Source organism: Equus quagga, chromosome 16, assembly GCF_021613505.1.
Source record: "Equus quagga isolate Etosha38 chromosome 16, UCLA_HA_Equagga_1.0, whole genome shotgun sequence".
Taxonomy (NCBI): Eukaryota; Metazoa; Chordata; class Mammalia; order Perissodactyla; family Equidae; genus Equus; species Equus quagga.
In genome coordinates, this window is record NC_060282.1 from 42,497,985 (window position 1) to 42,518,284 (window position 20,300).

The 20,300-nt window shown below is 37.0% G+C and overlaps 1 protein-coding gene across 8 annotated transcripts in view; it reads right to left on the reverse strand.

Moving 5' to 3' along the window:
* DPY19L4 (dpy-19 like 4) overlaps positions 1–20,300 on the reverse strand; it is a 59,257-nt gene that overhangs the window by 4,578 nt on the left and 34,379 nt on the right. For all 8 annotated transcript variants that reach the window (XM_046642250.1, XM_046642251.1, XM_046642252.1 and 5 more), the window contains 6 exons: positions 16,712–16,870; positions 15,592–15,711; positions 10,478–10,598; positions 8,304–8,360; positions 7,248–7,330; positions 4,683–4,815 (listed from right to left, as the gene is read on the reverse strand). In XM_046642250.1, the coding sequence (XP_046498206.1) occupies positions 4,683–4,815; positions 7,248–7,330; positions 8,304–8,360; positions 10,478–10,598; positions 15,592–15,711; positions 16,712–16,870 (673 nt within the window). The remainder of the gene's footprint in view (positions 1–4,682; positions 4,816–7,247; positions 7,331–8,303; positions 8,361–10,477; positions 10,599–15,591; positions 15,712–16,711; positions 16,871–20,300) is intronic.

Here is a 20,300-nt window from a genome sequence, read left to right on the forward strand (position 1 = left end):
TTACTATAGACTAAGGCAGGGTACCTCAACCTCAGCACTGTTGACATTTTGGGACAGATAATTCTTTTTTTTTTAAAGATTGGCACCTGAGCTAACAACTGTTGCTAATCTTTTTTTTTTTTTTCCTGCTTTATCTCCCCAAACCCCTCGTACATAGTTGTATATCTTAATTGCAGGTCGTTCTAGTTGTGGGATGTGGGACGCCGCCTCAACGTGGCCTGACGAGCGGTGCCGTGTCTGCGCCCAGGATCTGAACCCTGGGCCGCCGCAGCGGAGCGCGCAAACTTAACCACTCGGCCACGGGGCTGGCCCCTGGGACAGATAATTCTTTGTGGGGACAGAAGGGAGGCTGTTCTGTGCATCGTTGGATGTTTAGCAGTATTGCTGGTGTCTACCCACTAGACTGTAAAACCCCTCCTCCCGTTGGAACAATCAAAAATGTCTCCAGACACTGCCAAATGTCCCCTGGGAGCATAATTATCCCAGGTTTGAGAATCAATGGCCAGGATATTATACAAAGATTAGTCACATGTTATGAATTATAGATAATGTCTTATTCAAATTATATGGTCTCATTTGTGGAGTTCAATCTGAATTTTAATTTCACAAGAAATTTATTCAGTACTTGCTATGTACTAGATACTATAGAGAAAGACAAAGGTTTGGGGAAAAAACACGGTTCCTACTCTCATAGCCAAGTCATATAAAACTCTAAAATGTTTAAATTTAATTAGAACTCTGACCTAATTATATGTGATTCTGAAATTCTATATTATGAAAATGACTAATCAAAAGACAACAAAGGAAACAAAGGCTTGTCAGAGATAGTTGGTTTAAATCCACAAAAAATAAGCTCAGAACTATGCTATACACATGCAGTCCAAGCAACAACAGCTTTTCAAATCAGGTACAGCAAATGCTAATGAGAGGCAGCTGCTGTCTCTCAGCCAAATCACTCCCAGGTAGACCTCCCCATCTCTGACTCTCCCCTGCTTCAGTCTCTTCTCTCCGCTATGACCAAAATTAACTCTCTCAAACAGATCTAAGCATTCCACACTCCCAGGCTTATTAAAGATCTTTGATGACTCCAAAATGCCTCAAAGGCAAGTCTAAACTTTTCAGCATGACCTTCCAGGTCCTTCAGAATTGGCCTCATTTTGTTTTCTAGTCATGGCCATACAAATTTCATGATTCATGTTACTTTTTCAGCCTAGAATCATATGTATTCTCTTCCCAAACAAGTTTCTACTCGTTCTTCGAAGCCCAGATCAAGGGAATGCCCTTTATGAAGACTCGGATTTTTGTAGGCAGAATTGATTGCTCCTGCTTTTGAACCCCTCTTTGTACTTTGTATGCTGATATGTATATGTGTGTGCACCTACAATTACAATTTAATAGTACATAATAACAGCTAACACTTAAATTTGACTATGTTTCAGGCATAGTGCATTATCTTGTTTAATTTTCACAACTGGGAGGTGAGAACTATTATTATTTCAGATTCAGAAATTTGCTCAAAATTAAAGAAATTGAAGACAACACAAATAAATGGGAAGATATTCATTCTCATGGATTGGAAGAATTAATGTTATTAAAATGTCCATACTACCCAAAGCAATCTACAGATTCAATGCAATCCCTATCAAAATTCCAATGTCATTTTTCACAGAAATAGAACAAACAATCCTAAAATTTGTATGGAGCCACAAAAGACCCTAAATAATCAGAGCAATCTTGAGAAAGGAGAACAAAGCTGGAGGCATCATGCTCCCTGATTTCAAGCTGTATTACAAAGCTATTGCAATTAAAACAGTATGGTATTGACTCAACAACAAAAAGAAAAACAACTTAATCAAAAAGAGGGCAGAGGATATGAACAGACATTTTCCCAAAGAAGATATACAGATGGCCAATGGGTACATAAAAAGATGCTCAACATCACTAATCATCAGGGAGAAGCAAATCAAAACTACACTTAGATATCATCTTACGCCTGACAGAATGGCTATAATCACCAAGACAAGAAATAATAAGTGTTGGAGAGGCTGTGGAGAAAAGGGAACCTTCATACACTGCTGGTGGGAATGCAAACTGGTGCAGCCACTATGGAAAACAGAAGAGAGATTTCTCGAAAAACTTAGAAATACCATATGACCCAGCTATCCCACTACTGGATATTTATCCAAAGACATTGAAATCAACAATAGAAAAAGACTTATGCACCCCTATGTTCATTGCAGCATTAGTCATAATAGCCAAGACATGGAAGCAACCTAAGTGCCCAAGAACTGATGATTGGATAAAGATGTGGCATATGTATACAATGAAATACTACTCAGCCATAAAAAAAGACATAATTGTCCCATTCGCAACCACATGGATGGTCCTTGAGGGCATCATGTTAAGTGAAATGAGGCAGACAGAGAAAGACAAACACTACATGATCTCACTCACACGTGGAAGAGAAACAAACTTACGGACAAAGAGAACAATTTAGTGGTTACCAGGGGAAAGGCGGAGGAGGGTGGCACAAGGGATGCAGGGGCACATTTACATGGTGTTTGACAAATATAATGTACAACTGAAATTTCACAATGTTATAAACTATTTAGACCACTATAAAATTTTTTTTTTTAAATGGGCAGAGAATCTGAATAGACATTTTTGCAAAGAAGACATACAGATGGCTAACAGGTACATGTAAAGAAGCTCAACATCACTAATTATCAAGGAAACGCAAATCAAAACCACAAGGAGGGGCCGGCCTGGTGGTGCAGCGGTTAAGTTTGCACGTTCTGCTTCTCAGTGGCCCAGGGTTCGCCGGTTCGGATCCCGGGTGCAAACATGGCACCACTTGGCAAAAGCCATGCTGTGGCAGGCGTCCCACATATAAAGTAGAGGAAGATGAGCATGGATGTTAGCTCAGGGCCAGGCTTCCTCAGCAAAAAGAGGAGGATTGGCAGTAGTTAGCTCAGGGCTAATCTTCCTCAAAAAAAAAAAGAAAAACCACAACGAGATACCACTTCACACCTGTTAGAATGGCTATCATCAAAAAAGCAAGAAATAACAAGTTTGGTGAGGATGTGGAGACAAGGGAACCCTCATGCACTGTTGGTGGGAATGTAAATTGGTGCAGCCACTATGGAAAACAGCATGAAGGTTCTTCAAAAAATTAAAAAGAGAAGTGCCATATGATCCAGCAATTCCACTTCTGGGTATCTATAGGAAGAAAATGAAAACACTAATTCGAAAAGGTATCTGCACTCCCATGTTCATTGTAGCTTTATTTACAATAGCCAAGACATGGAAACGACCTAATTGTCCACCAATGGATGAAGAGATAAAGAAAATGTGATACATATAAACAATGGAATATTATTCAGCCATTAAAAAAGAATGAAGTCTTGCCATTTGTGACAACATGGACAGACTTTGAGGGCATTATGCTAAGTGAAATAAGTCAGACAGAGAAAGACAAATATCATATGATCTCACTTACATGTGGAATCTGAAAACAAAACAAAACAAAACCAAAACACCGAGCCCACAGATACAGAGAATAGATTGGTGGTTGCCAGAGATGTCGGGGGAGGGGTAGGGAGTGGGCAAAATGGATGAAAGGAGTCAAAAGGTACAAATTTCCAGTTACAAAATAAATGAGTCAGGGGATGGTGTATGGCATGGTCAATACAATTAATAATACTGTATTGTATACTTGAAAGTTGCTAAGACAGTAGATCTTAAAGTTATCACAAGAAAAAAAAATTGTAACAACTTACGGTAATGGGTGTTAACCAGACTTACAGTGGTGATCATTTTGCAATATATACAAATATCAAATCATTACATTGTACACCGAAACTAATAAAACATTATAAGTTACTTATACCTCAATAAAAAAAAGGCATTGTGGGAATCCAAAAAAAAAAATTAAAAACTTACACGAGGTCACAAAGCTAGTATGTGGCAGAGGCAGTTATTGAGTCCAGATACTCTAATTTCAGAGTCTGCATTTTTAGGGTCTAACCTCTAGACTAGAGACTAATTTCTATATTGCTATACTTCTTCCTTAGCTTAGAGTATACTTAAAAGCTCTATGAAATTCTCCCAAATTGAAAAACAGAATATTTGGAACTCAGGTTCAGTTGGTCATTGCCTCCATATATGGAGTTACCATTTAAACCCATATCAAACATTCAAAATAATATATTCTCTGAACAACAAGTAATTAGATACCATTCTAATGTTATACTGAGTTATTTATAACAGCCCATATTGAAAAATAAATCACAGGGAAATAGAATTTTAGCTTAGAAATACAAAGTGTATCAAGACATTAACAGCCTTCCTTCAATAATTCAATCAAGAACAATGGTATTTTCAGAAGAATGTTTCTCTTTGTGAAATATTACATATCAGTTCCCTTGAAACTTTGTGGAAAATTAAGTGTTTCTCCTAGAAACATATCAATACTACTCATAAAACAAGGAACTTACTATTTTGATTTTGGCTCTCCTCTTAGTTAAATGTACTATACAGGTTTTTAAAAATTAAAGTTGATTAACTCTTCTAAAATTGGTTGGATTTTCCTAGCTAACCAGGAACATATGCATCATTACATAACTATACTAAAATAAAGAGTGATATAAAAAAGATTCAAATGTCAATCTAAAATGCCTTACATTTTCATTTCTCTTGAGAAGATCGTCATCATTGTAAAGAGGCAAGCTTGTTACCATCCATCCAGTGCATAATTTAATTGCACCCATTAACTGTGGACTCCCTGCAAACACAGCTGCAACCGGAGCTTGCCTTCTGCAAAGAACCATAAAGTTTTACACACTGAAAAGGTAAGTATACTATTTAGGTCACTGACTTATATCAACTCTGAAATACCAGGAAACTTAGAATGTATTGTACACTTAAGTTTCAATGTCAGCTTTCATTTCATTTCATTTATGGATTCATTAAAAAAACTGAGCACATATTATGTGCAAGGAATTATTGTGAAGGCTGAAGATACAGAAATTTTTTTAAAAGGCGCAGTGGAGACAAGATCCCTAATCTTGAGAGGGAGCACAGGGAGGACAACAAACATGCAGGTCAGGTGGTAATAATGCTATTAAAAAATAATGCAGGGTAATGGGATATAGTGACAGGAATATATTATTTTATATTAGTATGGTCAACTCAATGGTGATACTTTGAGCCATGATCCAAAGTCCCAGATAGATGCCACTCAGAAGACTAGGAAACCTAGAAGCAGGCCCCAAAGGGCTGCTCTAACGCCTTCACTTGTTTATTCACTCCCTGTATTCAACATTCAGGATCCACCTGCTATGTGCTAGAGATAGTGCCAAGCTCTGGAAATAAAAAGATGGTACACAGCCATTGTCCTCAAAGAGTACCCACTAATGGGGAAACAAACATGAAACAGAATAATTACACTCCAGTAACATAAATGTCCAATTGTCTGATGTAAATGTCCAATGTTCTGCTTCTGAGAATATTGTGGTAAATCACACACACAGATGTAACTCCCTCTTTTGTTAATGACAACACAAAGCTACACAGTCAGTGTTCCACAATGGTAAATACAGTTCCTAAAAAGTATTAACAGGCAATGGTTAAGGGGGATCTAAAAAACAATTTTTATACATATGAGGGGGGTCATTATGTAACAAGATCTTATAATAGGACCTATTCTCATTTCTATATACCTATTCTATAAACCTATTCCTTGTTTCTAGAAACACTTTTTGTCTTATTTTCCCGGCCCTTTTTGATAGTGTTTCGACTCCTTCTTCATGGTTTAGTTTCTTCTTCTATGTCTTTAACAATTTTCAATGTAGTTATTTCATAGTCTCTATCCATGCAGTAGACTGATCACAAAAATGGCTGCAATGACTCTTCTCCCTATAGCTATGCTCTTGGAAGGAACTCTGGCCCTGGTCATGTGCCTTGTTTTGGCCAACAGAACAACAGCAAACATCATGTGAGATGTAAAACAGGTTTGACATTGAGACTTAGCCTCTCTTGCTGTTCTTGGGAACGCTACAACCGCAACCTTGTGAACAAGCCCAGGCTAACCTGGGCTGGATGATGACAGGCAGGTCGCCCAGTCAATTTCACCCCTCAGCTGACACCTACCTAACCTTAGACATGGGGGAAGCTATGCCCAGCTATCCAGTCTCAGCTGAGCTGGCCCAGACCAGAAGAATCCTCCCCACTGCCCCCACTCAGCTGACCCTCAAAGTGGTGCAAAATAACAAATGTTTATTATTTGTAAGCCATTAAAAGTTTTGTGGTTGTCTCCTATGTAGCAAAAACTAACTGACACAAATTTTATTATCAGAAATTGCTAGAGGTCTAATTGTGCTGTTCATCACAAATGACATCTGATTCTTGATGTGTTGGACTGTTTCCTCAAGTGTTTTGTAATCTTAGAGCTCATCTTCATGAAACTATATTTGTGGAATCCTGTGTAGCCTGGGTTGAGGATATTCAGGCAGTCCAGACCACTTTTTATGATAACTTCTTGATTTGGGGTTTCCTAGATTAGAAAAGTGAAATTTCAAACTACAAACTCATGTGAATTCAGAACCACTGCTAGAAATTCAGAGGAGAGACTTTTTTTTGCACCAAGAACTGAGACCAAGGAAAGACATGGTTTCTTAACCCTTGATGGATATTTTGCTAGTCTGTCCTTTCACTGATGGTGTAGCCCTTCAAGGGCTCCTTAGTTATATATGTGTGTGTTGCAGGAGGGGAAAAGGTGTCTCAATTACAATTCTCTGCTCCCATAAGCCCAAGACCACATCTCCTGTCCTGCGAGGGCATTAAAAGCTGTGTGGGTATTAAAATTAATCTAAAAAATTAACCTTGGTTACTGAGATTAGAATCTACCACTCATCCACCTCCAACCCAGGGCAAAAGAGGCATCCTCTTGACTATTTAAATAAAAGGATATTTGTTCCTTTTTATTCCACATTTCTAGGTGTTTGACGAAGAGAGTCTCAAATCTCAAAATTATTCATGCTATATTTTAAATGGAGAAGAGTTCAATTAGAAAATTAGAATTATAAATCCAATCAAAAACTAAATATCCCTAAAAACACAGGGTAAAATTCCTGAGTTTTATGAGAAGAATTTGGAAAAGCATTAATTTATTATTTCCCCTGAATCTATTAGATAGCATGCAAAGAATAATTAATAGCTTAGCAAGTCTTGGGCAGTTCAATTCTTACTTTATCCAGGTCATAAGTTCCACTGTATCTGGGTCATAAAATTCTTGTAGTTCCGTTAATTCTGTCATTAATCTTGGAAAAAACTAAAATGAAAAACAAAATCCCCAAAAAGTGTGTATAAGTAGCTAGAAAGCTTAAAACTGTTCCAGAGTATTTCAAAAGACTAAGAGACCACCTTAAGACAAACAATACTACAACTCTGTCCTTACGGAGAAAATGCTATGGATCTCTTTACTAACTTTCAGTAACCTGCTCATTCTTCTAGGTCCAAATATTCTAAATAATCTGTTTTACAGTTAATTTACTGCCTAGACTCAATAAATAATTTTATCATTACTAAACAATTAATCAGCAGCTGTATCTTTCATTCACATACATACTAAAAATAAATAAATAAATTCCAGGTCAAATAATTCACAGATTTATTGGCAAATAGTTCCAAGTTATATTATGATAAGCCAAAGAATTTATATTATTTTATAAATATTTAAATTTTGGAGTTGCCAAAATATTTTTTTTAATTTTTTGGTGAGGAAGATTGGCCCTGAGCTAACATCTGTTGCCAATCTTCCTCTTTTCGCTTGAGGAAGACTGTCACCGAATTAACATCTATGCCAATGTTCCTCTATTCTGTACGTGTGATGCCACCACAGCATGGCTTGATATGCGGTATACAGGTCTGTGCCTGGGATTTGAACTAGCAAACCCCAGGCCACTGAAGTAGAGTGCACGAACTTAACCAATATGCCACCAGGCTGGCCCCAAGCCAAAATGCTTTTTAATATTAACATTTATTTATTTAGCAATTTCTTTTGCCAATTATAAACTGAATTAATAACAGCATTAGACTATGGCAAATTGCATCAGATGGCATTCTAAAAATGTTTTAGCTCTTCTATCATGTTCCTAATGATAAAATAGAAAAGTTCCTAAGAATATTACACTTTATTTTGTTAGAATAGTGTCTCAATTTAAGTATACTGCACATATATATAAATTTATCACTACCTTGTAGATAAAGTACATTTTAATGATATAAAAATCTGATTTTCTTACCTCTTTCCATAAGCTGAGACCTATTATAGTGGGCACAGCCATGCTCAAAATAAGAGCCTAAAATATTAAAACAAAAATGGTTATGGATAAATACATTTCAGAATGTATTTAGAGGTACTAGACACTGACTTTATGCCCAATCACAGATTCTTACAGTTATAAAAATTTCAGTTTCAGAGAAATTGAAGTCAGCACAGAACCCAGTTCACAGAGTGAGACAGGTGAAGACTAATGAATTAAAGACACACTATGCTGAAGGCAGAGTGAGACATACATGTTTACTGTATAAATTTAAAGTAGGATATAAAAAAGGTAACACTCAGTAATATTTCAAATAGCAAATTAATATTTGACAATTTTGCCAGGAATTTAAGTTATGAAAGGCTTACAGAGAACACTGAACTGCTACCTAAAAAGCTAATAACAGCAGCAACAAAAAGATAATGAATTAACACAGGAAAAATAGCTAATATATATCAATATACTAGAATGCTAAAATAAGAATGTTTAAATTTCTCTGGAAAAAGATTTGCAAAATACATGACTATTATTAAAGATAATTATTCATTATCTTCCTGCTAATATCTGTTCTTCTTCCTGTTGTCCCATGTCTGTTGGTGACGCCATGATGCATAGTCATACAAACCAGAAACCTAGGAAACATCTATGATTTCTCCCTCTTCCTCACTCTCCCATACTTAATCAAGCACCAAGTCTCATTAATCTTTTCTAATTATTTCTTTTTTAACTCCAGTATAGCATAATATTAGTTGAATGGGCTTTGGAGTCAGAAAAACCTGAGTGAATCATGGTTTCTACTCTTATAATAAGCTACGTGATCTCAGGCAATTTATTTAACCAGTTTTAGCTTTAGTTTCTTTGTCCATAACATACAGATAATAAAATTTAGCCAATAGGGTCTTTGTAAGCGTTAAATAGTATGTGAAATGCTTCAAACAGTACCTGAAGCATGGTGAGCACTCAATAAACAGAAGCTTTTATCACTTCCATCCACCGTGGCTTGTACCTGGGTGACAGCCTCTTTCCTAGCTTGAGTCTTTCACCCTTACACCTGTCCTTCACAGAACTAAAGGTGAGCTGAGAGGAAACGGTAAGTCTGACTCTCTCACACCCCCACAGAAATATCTCAGTGCCTCCCTATGCCTTGGCATGAACTCAGACGCCTTATGACCTTACCCTCCTCAACTTCTCCAGTCTCATTTCTTGACCAAACCTCACCTCACATTTTATATGCCAACAAAACTAAATATATCATGCTTTTTCTTTGCCTCTGTTTTCTTTGTTTGATTACATCATGTTCTTTGCTGACCTGTGTTTATTCCTTCTACCATGAATACCTTTGCTTTCCCCGTCATTTGTCTAATAACTCACCATCTTTCAAATCTCAGTTTAGAGAGTATTCTTTGAATCCCTAAAAAAGCTGAATTAATAGCCCTTCTCTGTGTTCCAATAGCACTCTATCAATACTTTTTTTTTTGGCACCTGAGCTAACAACTGTTGCCAATCTTCTTTTTTCTTTTCTTTTACTTTTTTCTGCTTTTTCTCCCCAAATCCCCCCAGCACATAGTTGTGTATTTTCAGTTGTGGGTCTTTCTAGTTGTGGCATGTGGGGGACTGCCTCAGCATGGCCTGATGAGTGGTGCCATGTCCGCACCCAGGATCTGAACCGGTGAAACCCTGGGCCACCAAAGTGGAGCCCGCGAACTCAACCACTCAGCCATGGGACAGCGCCATTAATACTTCTTATTGTTTTTATGACCAGGACACTGTAATCTACTTGATGAAATTAATCAAGTTTTACTTATCTTTGTATTTGAAGCACATTGCACATAGCAGGCACAGTGAAAATGTTCTATTCACATTGAAAACATATCATAGTTTTAAATCAAACCAAGAAAGATACCATAAAAATGAATTCTTGACAGCCTCTCACATTACTGATTCCCTTTATTTTTACCTTTTATTTTTTAAGTTGTCAGCATTCAAATGCATTACTTTTATAATCAGAAAAAAAAAGTTTTTCACAAGATCTCTTTTTCCGCCTCTAAGTCATAATGTGATTTAGTCATGCTATTTCAATTGTATTCAATGTGGTTTCCATTTACATAATTGTAAGAGAAACAAGTACTTAACAGAAAATAACAATGACTCACCAATAACACTGGGTGTACAGTTCGTAATCGAAGCCACTTGAAAAGTGTCATCCAAAGTTCAGGAGAACATACACCAAATGCTGCCAACATGCACACGTATGGAGTCCAGAGGTATTTCAAGCTGGAAAGACAAAAGGAGGCACATAGGAGATATCCTATGACCATCATTACCTGATTTCTCTTTTCTGAGTTCTTTCCTACCACAATGTTAGGGAAGAATGAAAAAGCTCAGCGTCTAATTTTCAGCAGCAGATTATTATTCATTTCCTAAATAATCAAGAAGACTAAACTGAAGATGAAATAAGAGCTTTAATATAGATGAGAGTGCAGTAAAATTACACTCTTGGAGAGAATGTTAACTGTTATACCTTTTCAGAAGGCAATTTGGCAGAACCTATAAAAATTTTAAATACTCCAAGGCAACCCCATCTCTAGCAATCTAGCCTAAAGATACATTGGCCTAAGTTCATAAAGAAACACATAAACACATACAAGGGTTTTAATTGCAGCATGTTGTTTTAATAGCAAAAAAATTAGAAACTGTCTTTCAATAGGTATTAATTAAATAAATTATTAAAAACAAAAAAGCAAAATGCGAAATTTCATGTATACTGTTACCCTTGTTTTTTTGGTGATTTTAAAAAAAATGTAGATATATACAGTACAGCCAAAAATAATATCTGGAAATATATTGCTAACAGTGGTGACCTCTGAGGAATGGGATGGAAGGATTTTCATTTTTCACTTCATAGTTTGTTATAATCTGCATGATTACTTTTGAGATTAATTTTTAAAAAACAAGGACTAAAAACTTAGGGCTCCTAAAAAGATTATAAATCCAGGTGTACAGAAAAATGAACTTGTGCAAATAGAAGACAGCACATTACTTTATGTTCTAAGTTGTAGAGGAAACAAAAGGAACCCATCATCCTAGGTGATGGTAAAAGAGGAAGAATTTAGAAAAATTTACAGATGTCATTGCTTCTTACAGATTATCAAGGAAAAACATTTCAGGAGATAACTTTTTTGTTTTTTTTTAAAGATTGGCACCTGAGGTAACATCTGTTGCCAATCCTCTCTTTTCTTTTTTTCTTCTTCTTCTCCCCAAAGCCCCCCAGTACATAGTTCTATATTCTGCCTGTAGGTCCTTCTGGTTGTGCTATGTGGGATGCTGCCTCAGCACGGCCTGACGAGCAGTGCCAGGTCTGTGCCCAGGATCCAAACCAGGGTAACCCTGGGCCACCGAAGCAGAGCACGTGAACTTAACCACTTGGCTATAGGGATGGCCCCCAGGAGATAACTTTTGTAATTAACACTAAGGAGAACAAGATCCTTTCATGACATTTCTTGATGTCAAACTCAAAGGAAACTAGAAGAATCTAAGGACAGAGTATAAATGTGAACTATTATGGTTTTATAAAACAGCAAAGCTATGGAATGGGGAAAACAAAGTAATATTCATTCATCTAATAAACATTTATTGATCATACACTGCAGGCTGACCAAAGTACTGGAGTGGAAAAAATAAAAATAAGACATGGCTACAGACCTCAAGGAGATCTTTATCACGATGGAATAAAACTGAACATTTGGAAAACAATTAGAAAATAGGTATAAAAATTTGATTTACGGTCTAGGGTTATGTGAAAGCAAAATGACCAATTTGAGAAGAATGTACTTATTGAAAGTTTTAAAAAAATGCATACTGACTTGGGCCTTGAGAGAAATAGTGGACATATACAGAATACACGTTGCTAAGACAGAGGAACTGCATTAGTTTCCTCTGGTCAACCAGTATTTTCCTCCTAACTTCCCCATTTTTGAAAATATCAACCTATTCTTCCAATCAGCAGAATCAATACTAGAGTCTGGTTTATAGCTAGGAGACACCATTCACATTGAATTATATGTATATAACATCCCCTGGAACACAAACCCCCTGCTCTAGACATTAGACCATTGCACCAAGTCCACTGATTTCTCTCTATCCATCCCTTCCTTACCATTTTACTGCAATAGCTTGCTAATTAACATCTCTTCCTGTAGACTGTCCTCCAATTCCACCAAATGCCAGATGAATCTTCTTCAAACATAACTATGATAAAGACATTTTCTGTTCAAAAATCTTTATTGGCTCCCCAGTGCCTACTGAAATAAATGAAAACTCATCTAAATGTTTTCAGGACCCTCTAAAATATGGCCTCGACTTACCTTTTCAGTTTCTTCTCCTACTACTTCTCTAAATATGACTAATGTTTCAGCCAGAGTTTGCAGAACAATCAGTGTTTCCATCCCATAATGCACATGTTTCTCCCTCCTGGTACAACTGCACCCTTTTCTAGGACTTAAAATTAACTTAAATTTTAAGGAACTTAATAATTCCTCCTTTGGCTTCTGAGTTACAACTCTTCCTAGTGTCCCTCCACCACAGTCCCTACTACTACTTATTCAGTTTCCAGTTCCCCAAAATTTTCGTTTTGGCCCCTTTCCTCCATCTCCACTGTTCCTTGCTTCTAGATTCTATTGTGACACTTTCTTAACTGGTTTATCTTCCTCTAACCTTATTTTTCTCAAACCTTTCTTAATCACTGCTGCCAGAGAGATCTTACTAAAAAGCATATCTGATCATGTCAAATTTCTGCTTAAAAAATCTGATCTGATCCTTGCTTATGTTTCCAGACATATCCCTTGCTACTTCCCTCATACTCATTCCATACTATTAGTTCCAAAAGAACACTTCTTCTACCCAGATTTTTTTTTTTTTTAAAAAGATTGGCATCTGAGCTAACAACTGTTGCCAATCTTTTTTTTTCCTGCTTTTTCTCCCCAAATCCCCCCAGTACATATTTATATATTTTAGTTGTGGGTCCTTCTAGTTGCGGCATGTGGGACGCCACCTCAGCATGGACTGATAAGTGGTGCCATGTCCGTGCCCAGGATCCGAACTGGTGAAACCGTGGGCCGCGGAAGCAGGGCGAGTGAACTTAACCACTCCACCATGGGGCTGGCCCCTACCCAGATTATTACACACACACACACACACACACACAGAGGCACATGAGAAAACCGACAGCCTGGCCAATCTTTATTTATCTCTCAAGACTGTCGCCCCATTTAGGAAATCTTCCTTAAACTGACTTCCCCTACCCACCCTCCATAACTGAGTTAGCACATCTCTTCTAGCTGACCAAAGGACCCTATGTATACCTTTCCCATAGTACTTTATTTTGCTCTAACTCTTGGTTTACTTATCTAGAATAGGAAGCCTTTGAAAAGAAAGAGATTTTATACTCTTTTTTTTTCCTGCTTTTTTCTCCCCAAATCCCCCCAGTACAGAGCTGTGTATTTTCAGTTGTGGGTCTTTCTAGTTGTGGCATGTGGGATGCCGCCTCAATGTGGCCTGACCACTGGTGCCATGTCTGTGCCCAGGACCTGAACCAGCAAAACCCTGGCCCGCCAAAGAGAAGCGCGCAAACTTAACCACTCGGCCCTGGGGTGGGCCCCTAGATTTTATACCCTTTAATCACTACTGCCTACCTAGTCGAGAGCCTGGCATCTACTAGGTGACCATGCATCTTATCTGCATGAACAGGCGATTATGCTTTTATAGGTCTAGAGAGTAAATTAAAGAATTAGGGACAAATGATAGAATAATGCAGATTGGACATTCAAAAAAGGATCTTGAATTTAAAATGGCAGATCCAATAATTAAAAATGATGGGAATGATAAAAGGTTCTTTTGCAGAGAGAAATAAAACTGACAAAGTAAAGGGGGAAAAAAGGTAAACCATGCTTCAAAATTCTACTATTACAAGGCGACGAGACTCAAAACATGAATCACTTATAATATTAATGGTTTAACACATTTCTTCATCCTACTTATTAGGCATTATGGAATGCTAACTGTTAGACTCAACCACTACTCTCGTTTCACGTTTCCATAAAGGGATTCCCACTAGTCATGAGTTTGGCAGTCTGATAAAGTCTATGGACCCCCTATAAGAAAACATTTTTAAAGGCATAAAATAAAATATACGGGCTTACAAAGGAAACCAATTATGTTGAAATATTTATATAAAATAATGAAAATAAATTTGTAATACAGCAATATTTGTACTTTTGAAGTAGTGATGTGTATAAACAGTATTTTCAAGAGATCTGTAAAAAATTAATCTGTCAAAATAGCTATGCTTTCTGTTGGGAAAAGCACCACAGGAACTGCTAAAATTATTGTGATTCAGTATCTATAGTCATAATTAAAGAGAATTTAACTTCAGAAATCTCATACTAGATCAATATTCTTTACCTCTTCCTACTTCCACTCCCATCCCTCTACTTCAGACCCTTAATAGCTCCTGCTCTTGCAGTGATTTATGAGATCTGTGAGTGTGAGAGAAAGAATTGGGCACACACAGCTCAAACACTTCCAGGCTTCTATATTTTGTGTCTTCCTTCTGCTGAGTGAGCGTATATAGGTGCAGCAGGCTTCCCAATGCTCTGCCCATTCAAGAGGCAAAGCCTGAGGTGGGAGCAATAAGCTCATTTGGAGGTGAAAGATATTAAAAGCCCTTTTGGCGCACATGAAGAAGTGTTCTCCAATGCAACTTTTATCAGAACCAAAGTTATTTTCCTCTCCAGCTGACTTACTCCTATGTCTTATTCCTCATCTGAGTCCGAACTTCAAAGAAAAGGGTATCATTTATCAAACCCTTACTCTCACAGCACCATTTACCTCTCCTTCACTTATCAAAGTCATAATTTTATTTTTGTGTGGTTAACATGTGTCACCTCCATTAGGTCATAAGTCATAGAAGGTTAGAGACTGTGTCCAATTTTGTTCACTGCGGTACCTCCAGCACCTAGTACAATGCCTGGCCCTTGAAAGACATTCAATAGTTTCTGAACAAATGAATGAAATGAATATGTAAACGTCAATTGGTTGTACTATAAACATCTTTGTAAATTCTAATTAGAGTAAGAAAGTTTGTAGATTTTGAGTTTTTATAAAGCAGATTTGGAGTTTTTACTAAATATATTCTTGAAAGTATCCACTTAATACCAATACAAAGGACAATTCTTTGTAAAAACAAATGGATCAGATAAAGTTCACTCACCCTTCTATAACCATTGCAAGAGAGCCCAATAAAATAGTGTGAATCACGTGATAAATTATTTCTGGCCTTTCTCCAATTCGTCCATCTTCGAGAGTAACAGTTTCTTTCAGGGACTTACCACTACAGAAAGAAAATGTGTTTTTTTACTACTTCAAAAATATGTATTTGAAAAGCCCAAATTTCTTCCTAAAAAGAAATACAGGTGATTCTTAAAATTTGAAATTATATTTTTCTAGTCAAATACCTAACTTATCCATCCCCAAGTCCTTGAAAAGAGCTTTTAGAATTGAAGACAACTGATCAGAGAAGGCCAAATATGAAAGTTCAGGAAATATAATGAAAAAGATTTTTAGGTTTCTTTTCCAAGATCAATTATCATTCAACTATTGATTGCTAAGTCAATATAGCTAACTCATAATTTGAATAACTAAGTTCTCAAAATTAAGATATTACATATAACCTCCTTTCAAATATGATAAAAATACTTAAAAATAGTCAAATTTTATAATTTACAATCATTTATACTACTAGCTTCATTTAAATTAAATAGAAGCAATTATTCTTACATTAAGTAAAAATTTGTAAAAAGTAAAAAATCAGTCAATATGTCTATAAAAGTTTAACTGATGATTTAAATATTACTCTTAATTAAACCTAGACATTACATAGTTATTTATTTATTTATTTTTTGAGGAAGATTAGCCCTGAGCTAACTGCTACCAATCCTCCTCTTTTTTTGCTGAGGAAGACTGGCCCTGAGCTAACATCCATGCCCATCCTCCTCTACTTTATATGTGGGATGCCTACCATAGCATGGCATGCCAAGCGGGTCCATGTCCACACCCGGGAACCAAACTGGCGAACCCCAGGCCACCGAAGCGGAACATGTGAACTTAACCGCTGCACCACTGGGCCGGCCCCAACATATTTAGATGCATAAGCTTAAATTTGAAATTTATCTGGTTAACTTAATAACGATATTTTACATATTTATGAAGAGAGAATGAGATTAGAAGCCCTAAAACAAATACACAAATATTGGAAGGATAGTAAAATAAGTATTTTATATATTTCCATAATATATCAGTTAGTAATGTGATTGATTCTCATAAGTACTTACTTAATTCTCCTAAAAATAACTTGTAGCATAGAAAAAAAACAAATGATTAACACTAAAGTATAGAAAGGTAGCACAGAGGACTGTGTCAGCCGCAAAAAGAAAGCTCGAGACGGCGCCTGCAGAGATTCTTGACACAGGAGCCAGTTCATCGTAAAGTTCCTGTACGAGACAAGAAGCGTGATATTAAAACCAAAAGTGTTTCAATTACTGAACATAAAAGTGTTTTTTATCTCAGTAAAAACTAAGACAAACAAAACACATTTCCTAAATCCATTTATTTATTACAACAAGGTACTAAAGGTATGAAAATAATAGCATTAGTAACCCTTCTCAACAAACTGCCCCAAAAATGTAAACCTGCTGCTTTTTATTATCAAGTACCACGACCATCTCTAGGACCCAATCAGTTTTAAAGAAGTTTCACTTTCTATTTTTGTCTGGAAGACAACAAAAAATTCAGCTGTCCAACCTCCACATCTACACGGTCCAGTATGGTAGCTCCTAGCTCCATGTGACCACTAGAACCATGGCCAATGCAAATGGAGATGCACTTTAAGTACAAAACACATCCCAAATTTCAAAGATTAAAAAGAATGGGGAAAAAAGAATATAAAATAACTCATTAATAATTTCCATATTGTTTACACATTAATATAATGTTTGATACATCAGATTAAATAAAATGTATTACTAAAATTAAATTCACTTGTTTCTTTTTAATTTTTTTAATGTGGCTAGAAAATTACATCTTTGGCTCACATTATATTTTTATTGGACAGCCCTGCTTTATATTGATAAATGTAACCCAACTAGGACCCATTTTAAAAAGAGATATCTAGGGGCCAGCCCTTGGCACAGAAGTTAAGTTTACACGCTACGCTTCAGCAGCCCGGAGTTCGCCGGTTCAGATCCCAGGTGCGGACCTATGTACCTCTTGTCAAGCCATGCTGTGGCAGGTGACCCACATATAAAGTAGAGGAAGTTGGGCGTAGATGTTAGCTCAGAGCCAATCTTCCTCAGCAAAAAGAGGAGGATTGGTGGCAGATGTTAGCTCAGGGCTAATCTTCCTCAAAAAAACAAATAAATAAAAAGAGATATCTAGGGGCCAGCCCAGTGGCATAGTGGTTAAGTTCACGTGCTCTGTTTCGGGGCCCTAGGGTTCACCAGTTTGGATCCCAGGTGCAGATCCACATACCAGTCGTCAAGCCATGCTGTGGCAACATCCCACATACAAAATAGAGGAAGACTGGCACAGACATTAGCTCAGCGACAATCTTCCTCAAGCAGAAAGAGAAGACTGGCAACAGATGTTAGCTCAGGGCCAATCTTCCTCAACAAAACAAAACAAAAACAACAAAAACATTTAAAAAAGAGATATCTAACTGTTAAGACAGAAATCACAAAATATGAGATGCAAACCTTTCAAGCTATAAGAATCAGGATAAACTTTTTTTTGACCCTGAGCTATATATAGTTGGCCCTGCGGGTTCTGCATCCAAAGGTTCACTCAACCTTGGATTCACCCAACCACAGATCGCCTACAATGGGTGCATCTGTACTAAACATGTACCAACTTTTTTTCTTATCATTATTCCCTAATCAATACAGTATAACAACTATTTACATAGCATTTACATTGTATTAAGTATTATAAGTAATCTAGAGATGAGAAAGTATACAGGAGGATGTGCAAAGGTCATATGCAAATACTATGCCATTTTAGAAAAGAGACGAGCATCTGTGGATTTTGGTAACCATGGGGTACTGGAACAATTCCCCTGCAGATACCAAGGGACCACTGCAGGATCAACAAGACTCCCAGTTATGTGTAGTTTTATCTGAATTCTCACTCCCAATCCATCTCCAAACTCCTTTTTAACCTTAATCCCTAGGCCTGGGGCAGAAGGTAAGAGATAGAGTGAGTTCAGGAGTGCTCATGGATGGCTCAAGAACGTCTGCCTCACAAATCACTGGGTTTAGAATAAAAGGTCAGAGTTTCACAATGGGTCAAACAACAATACAGCTTTGTATCAAAAAGGCTGGCATCAAAATATCTTGTACCTATGATGAATGCAACTCTTTTTTTATCTGCCTATTAAAGTTTCTAATTCTACACTTGATCTTAGCCAAAAGGCCGAGAAGCAATTAAAGTTACTAATTCTATAAGCTCCAATTCAAATCCTAATTAAAGAAGCATTCTTTCCATAATCCCCCAGTCTCAATCTTTCCTTCCTCATATTCCCATGGCACTTTACTTATCCTTCTATTATAGTGCTTAAAGCAATCTGTCTTGTGTTAGACTGGAGTCATTCTGTATTCCCCAGAGTGCCTGGCCTATAACCCTGCATATCCAATAAATATTTATTAATATTTCTTTAGTGGTTCTTGAAGGTCTGTCTCAGACTTCCCTGAAATTCTGGTGAACTACAAATCCTAACATCCAATGGGCACATTTGAGCATAAGGCATTTACTGTTTATACTGCCCATGTCGTGATCTGTATAAACCCTATCTAATGAGATGGCAATATTCTTAAGGACAGGGACCACGTCTTATTTTTAAAACACCTAATGTGTTATACCTTGTGAAGCAAATACCTGACATGCTGAACAAAGGGGTGCTACATTACATGAACTGAAGAAGTACTGGGCAAAAGCCACCCTTAATCATAGGCTCATTCTAGATTCTTCCAAAGTCAAAGGGAAAGTCAGTGGAAAAGCTAGTCAATCTACAACCAACTTTGACTAATTGCCTGCTATGTGTCAGGCCTATCTATAAACCTAAAAACGACATGGTCCCTACCCTTATGGAGCACAAGACCTCCTAAAGGATCCTTTTATCTTAGTAGATATCCATACACGATTTTTACTTCAGAAAATTCCTCCAGTGTTTAAACCATGTGAAACACTTTACTTGCTAACTGTGATATATCACAACATGAAATTCCATGCACAGTATCTACAATCCCATGTAATCAGAGCAAATGACAACAAGGTTCTAAGGTATATTATATGAACTAGAGAAATGTGTAGGAAAATATATATTTTCTGTCATGCAAGTGGATCTATCAGTACATAAAATAATTTCCTTTTAGATTTTAAAAATGGATTTAATAAACAAACCAAAAAAAAGGGCACCAACACTATTTTTGAATTTAAAAAGTCAGCTTCTAGTCCAGTCCACTATTATGACCCCAAGATGAGATTCTTTGCTCTGCAATAAACATCTTATTGCCCACCCCCTTTTTATGCCCGCAAAGTTTTTTTTGTGTGTGAGGAACATTATTGTTGGACTAAATCTGTGCTAGTCTTCCTCTATTTTGTATGTGGGATACTGCCACAGCATGGCTTGACGAGCGGTGCATAGGTCCGCACCCAGGATCCAAACCCATGAACCCCAGGCCGCGAAAGCAGAGTGCATGAACTTAACCACTATGCAACCAGGCCATGCAACCACGCTGGCCCACTTCACCACATCCCCCCTGCCCCCGTCAACTTTTTTTTTTTTTAAGATTTTATTTTTTTCCTTTTTCTCCCCAAAGCTCCCCAGTACATAGTTGTATATTCTTCGTTGTGGGTCCTTCTAGTTGT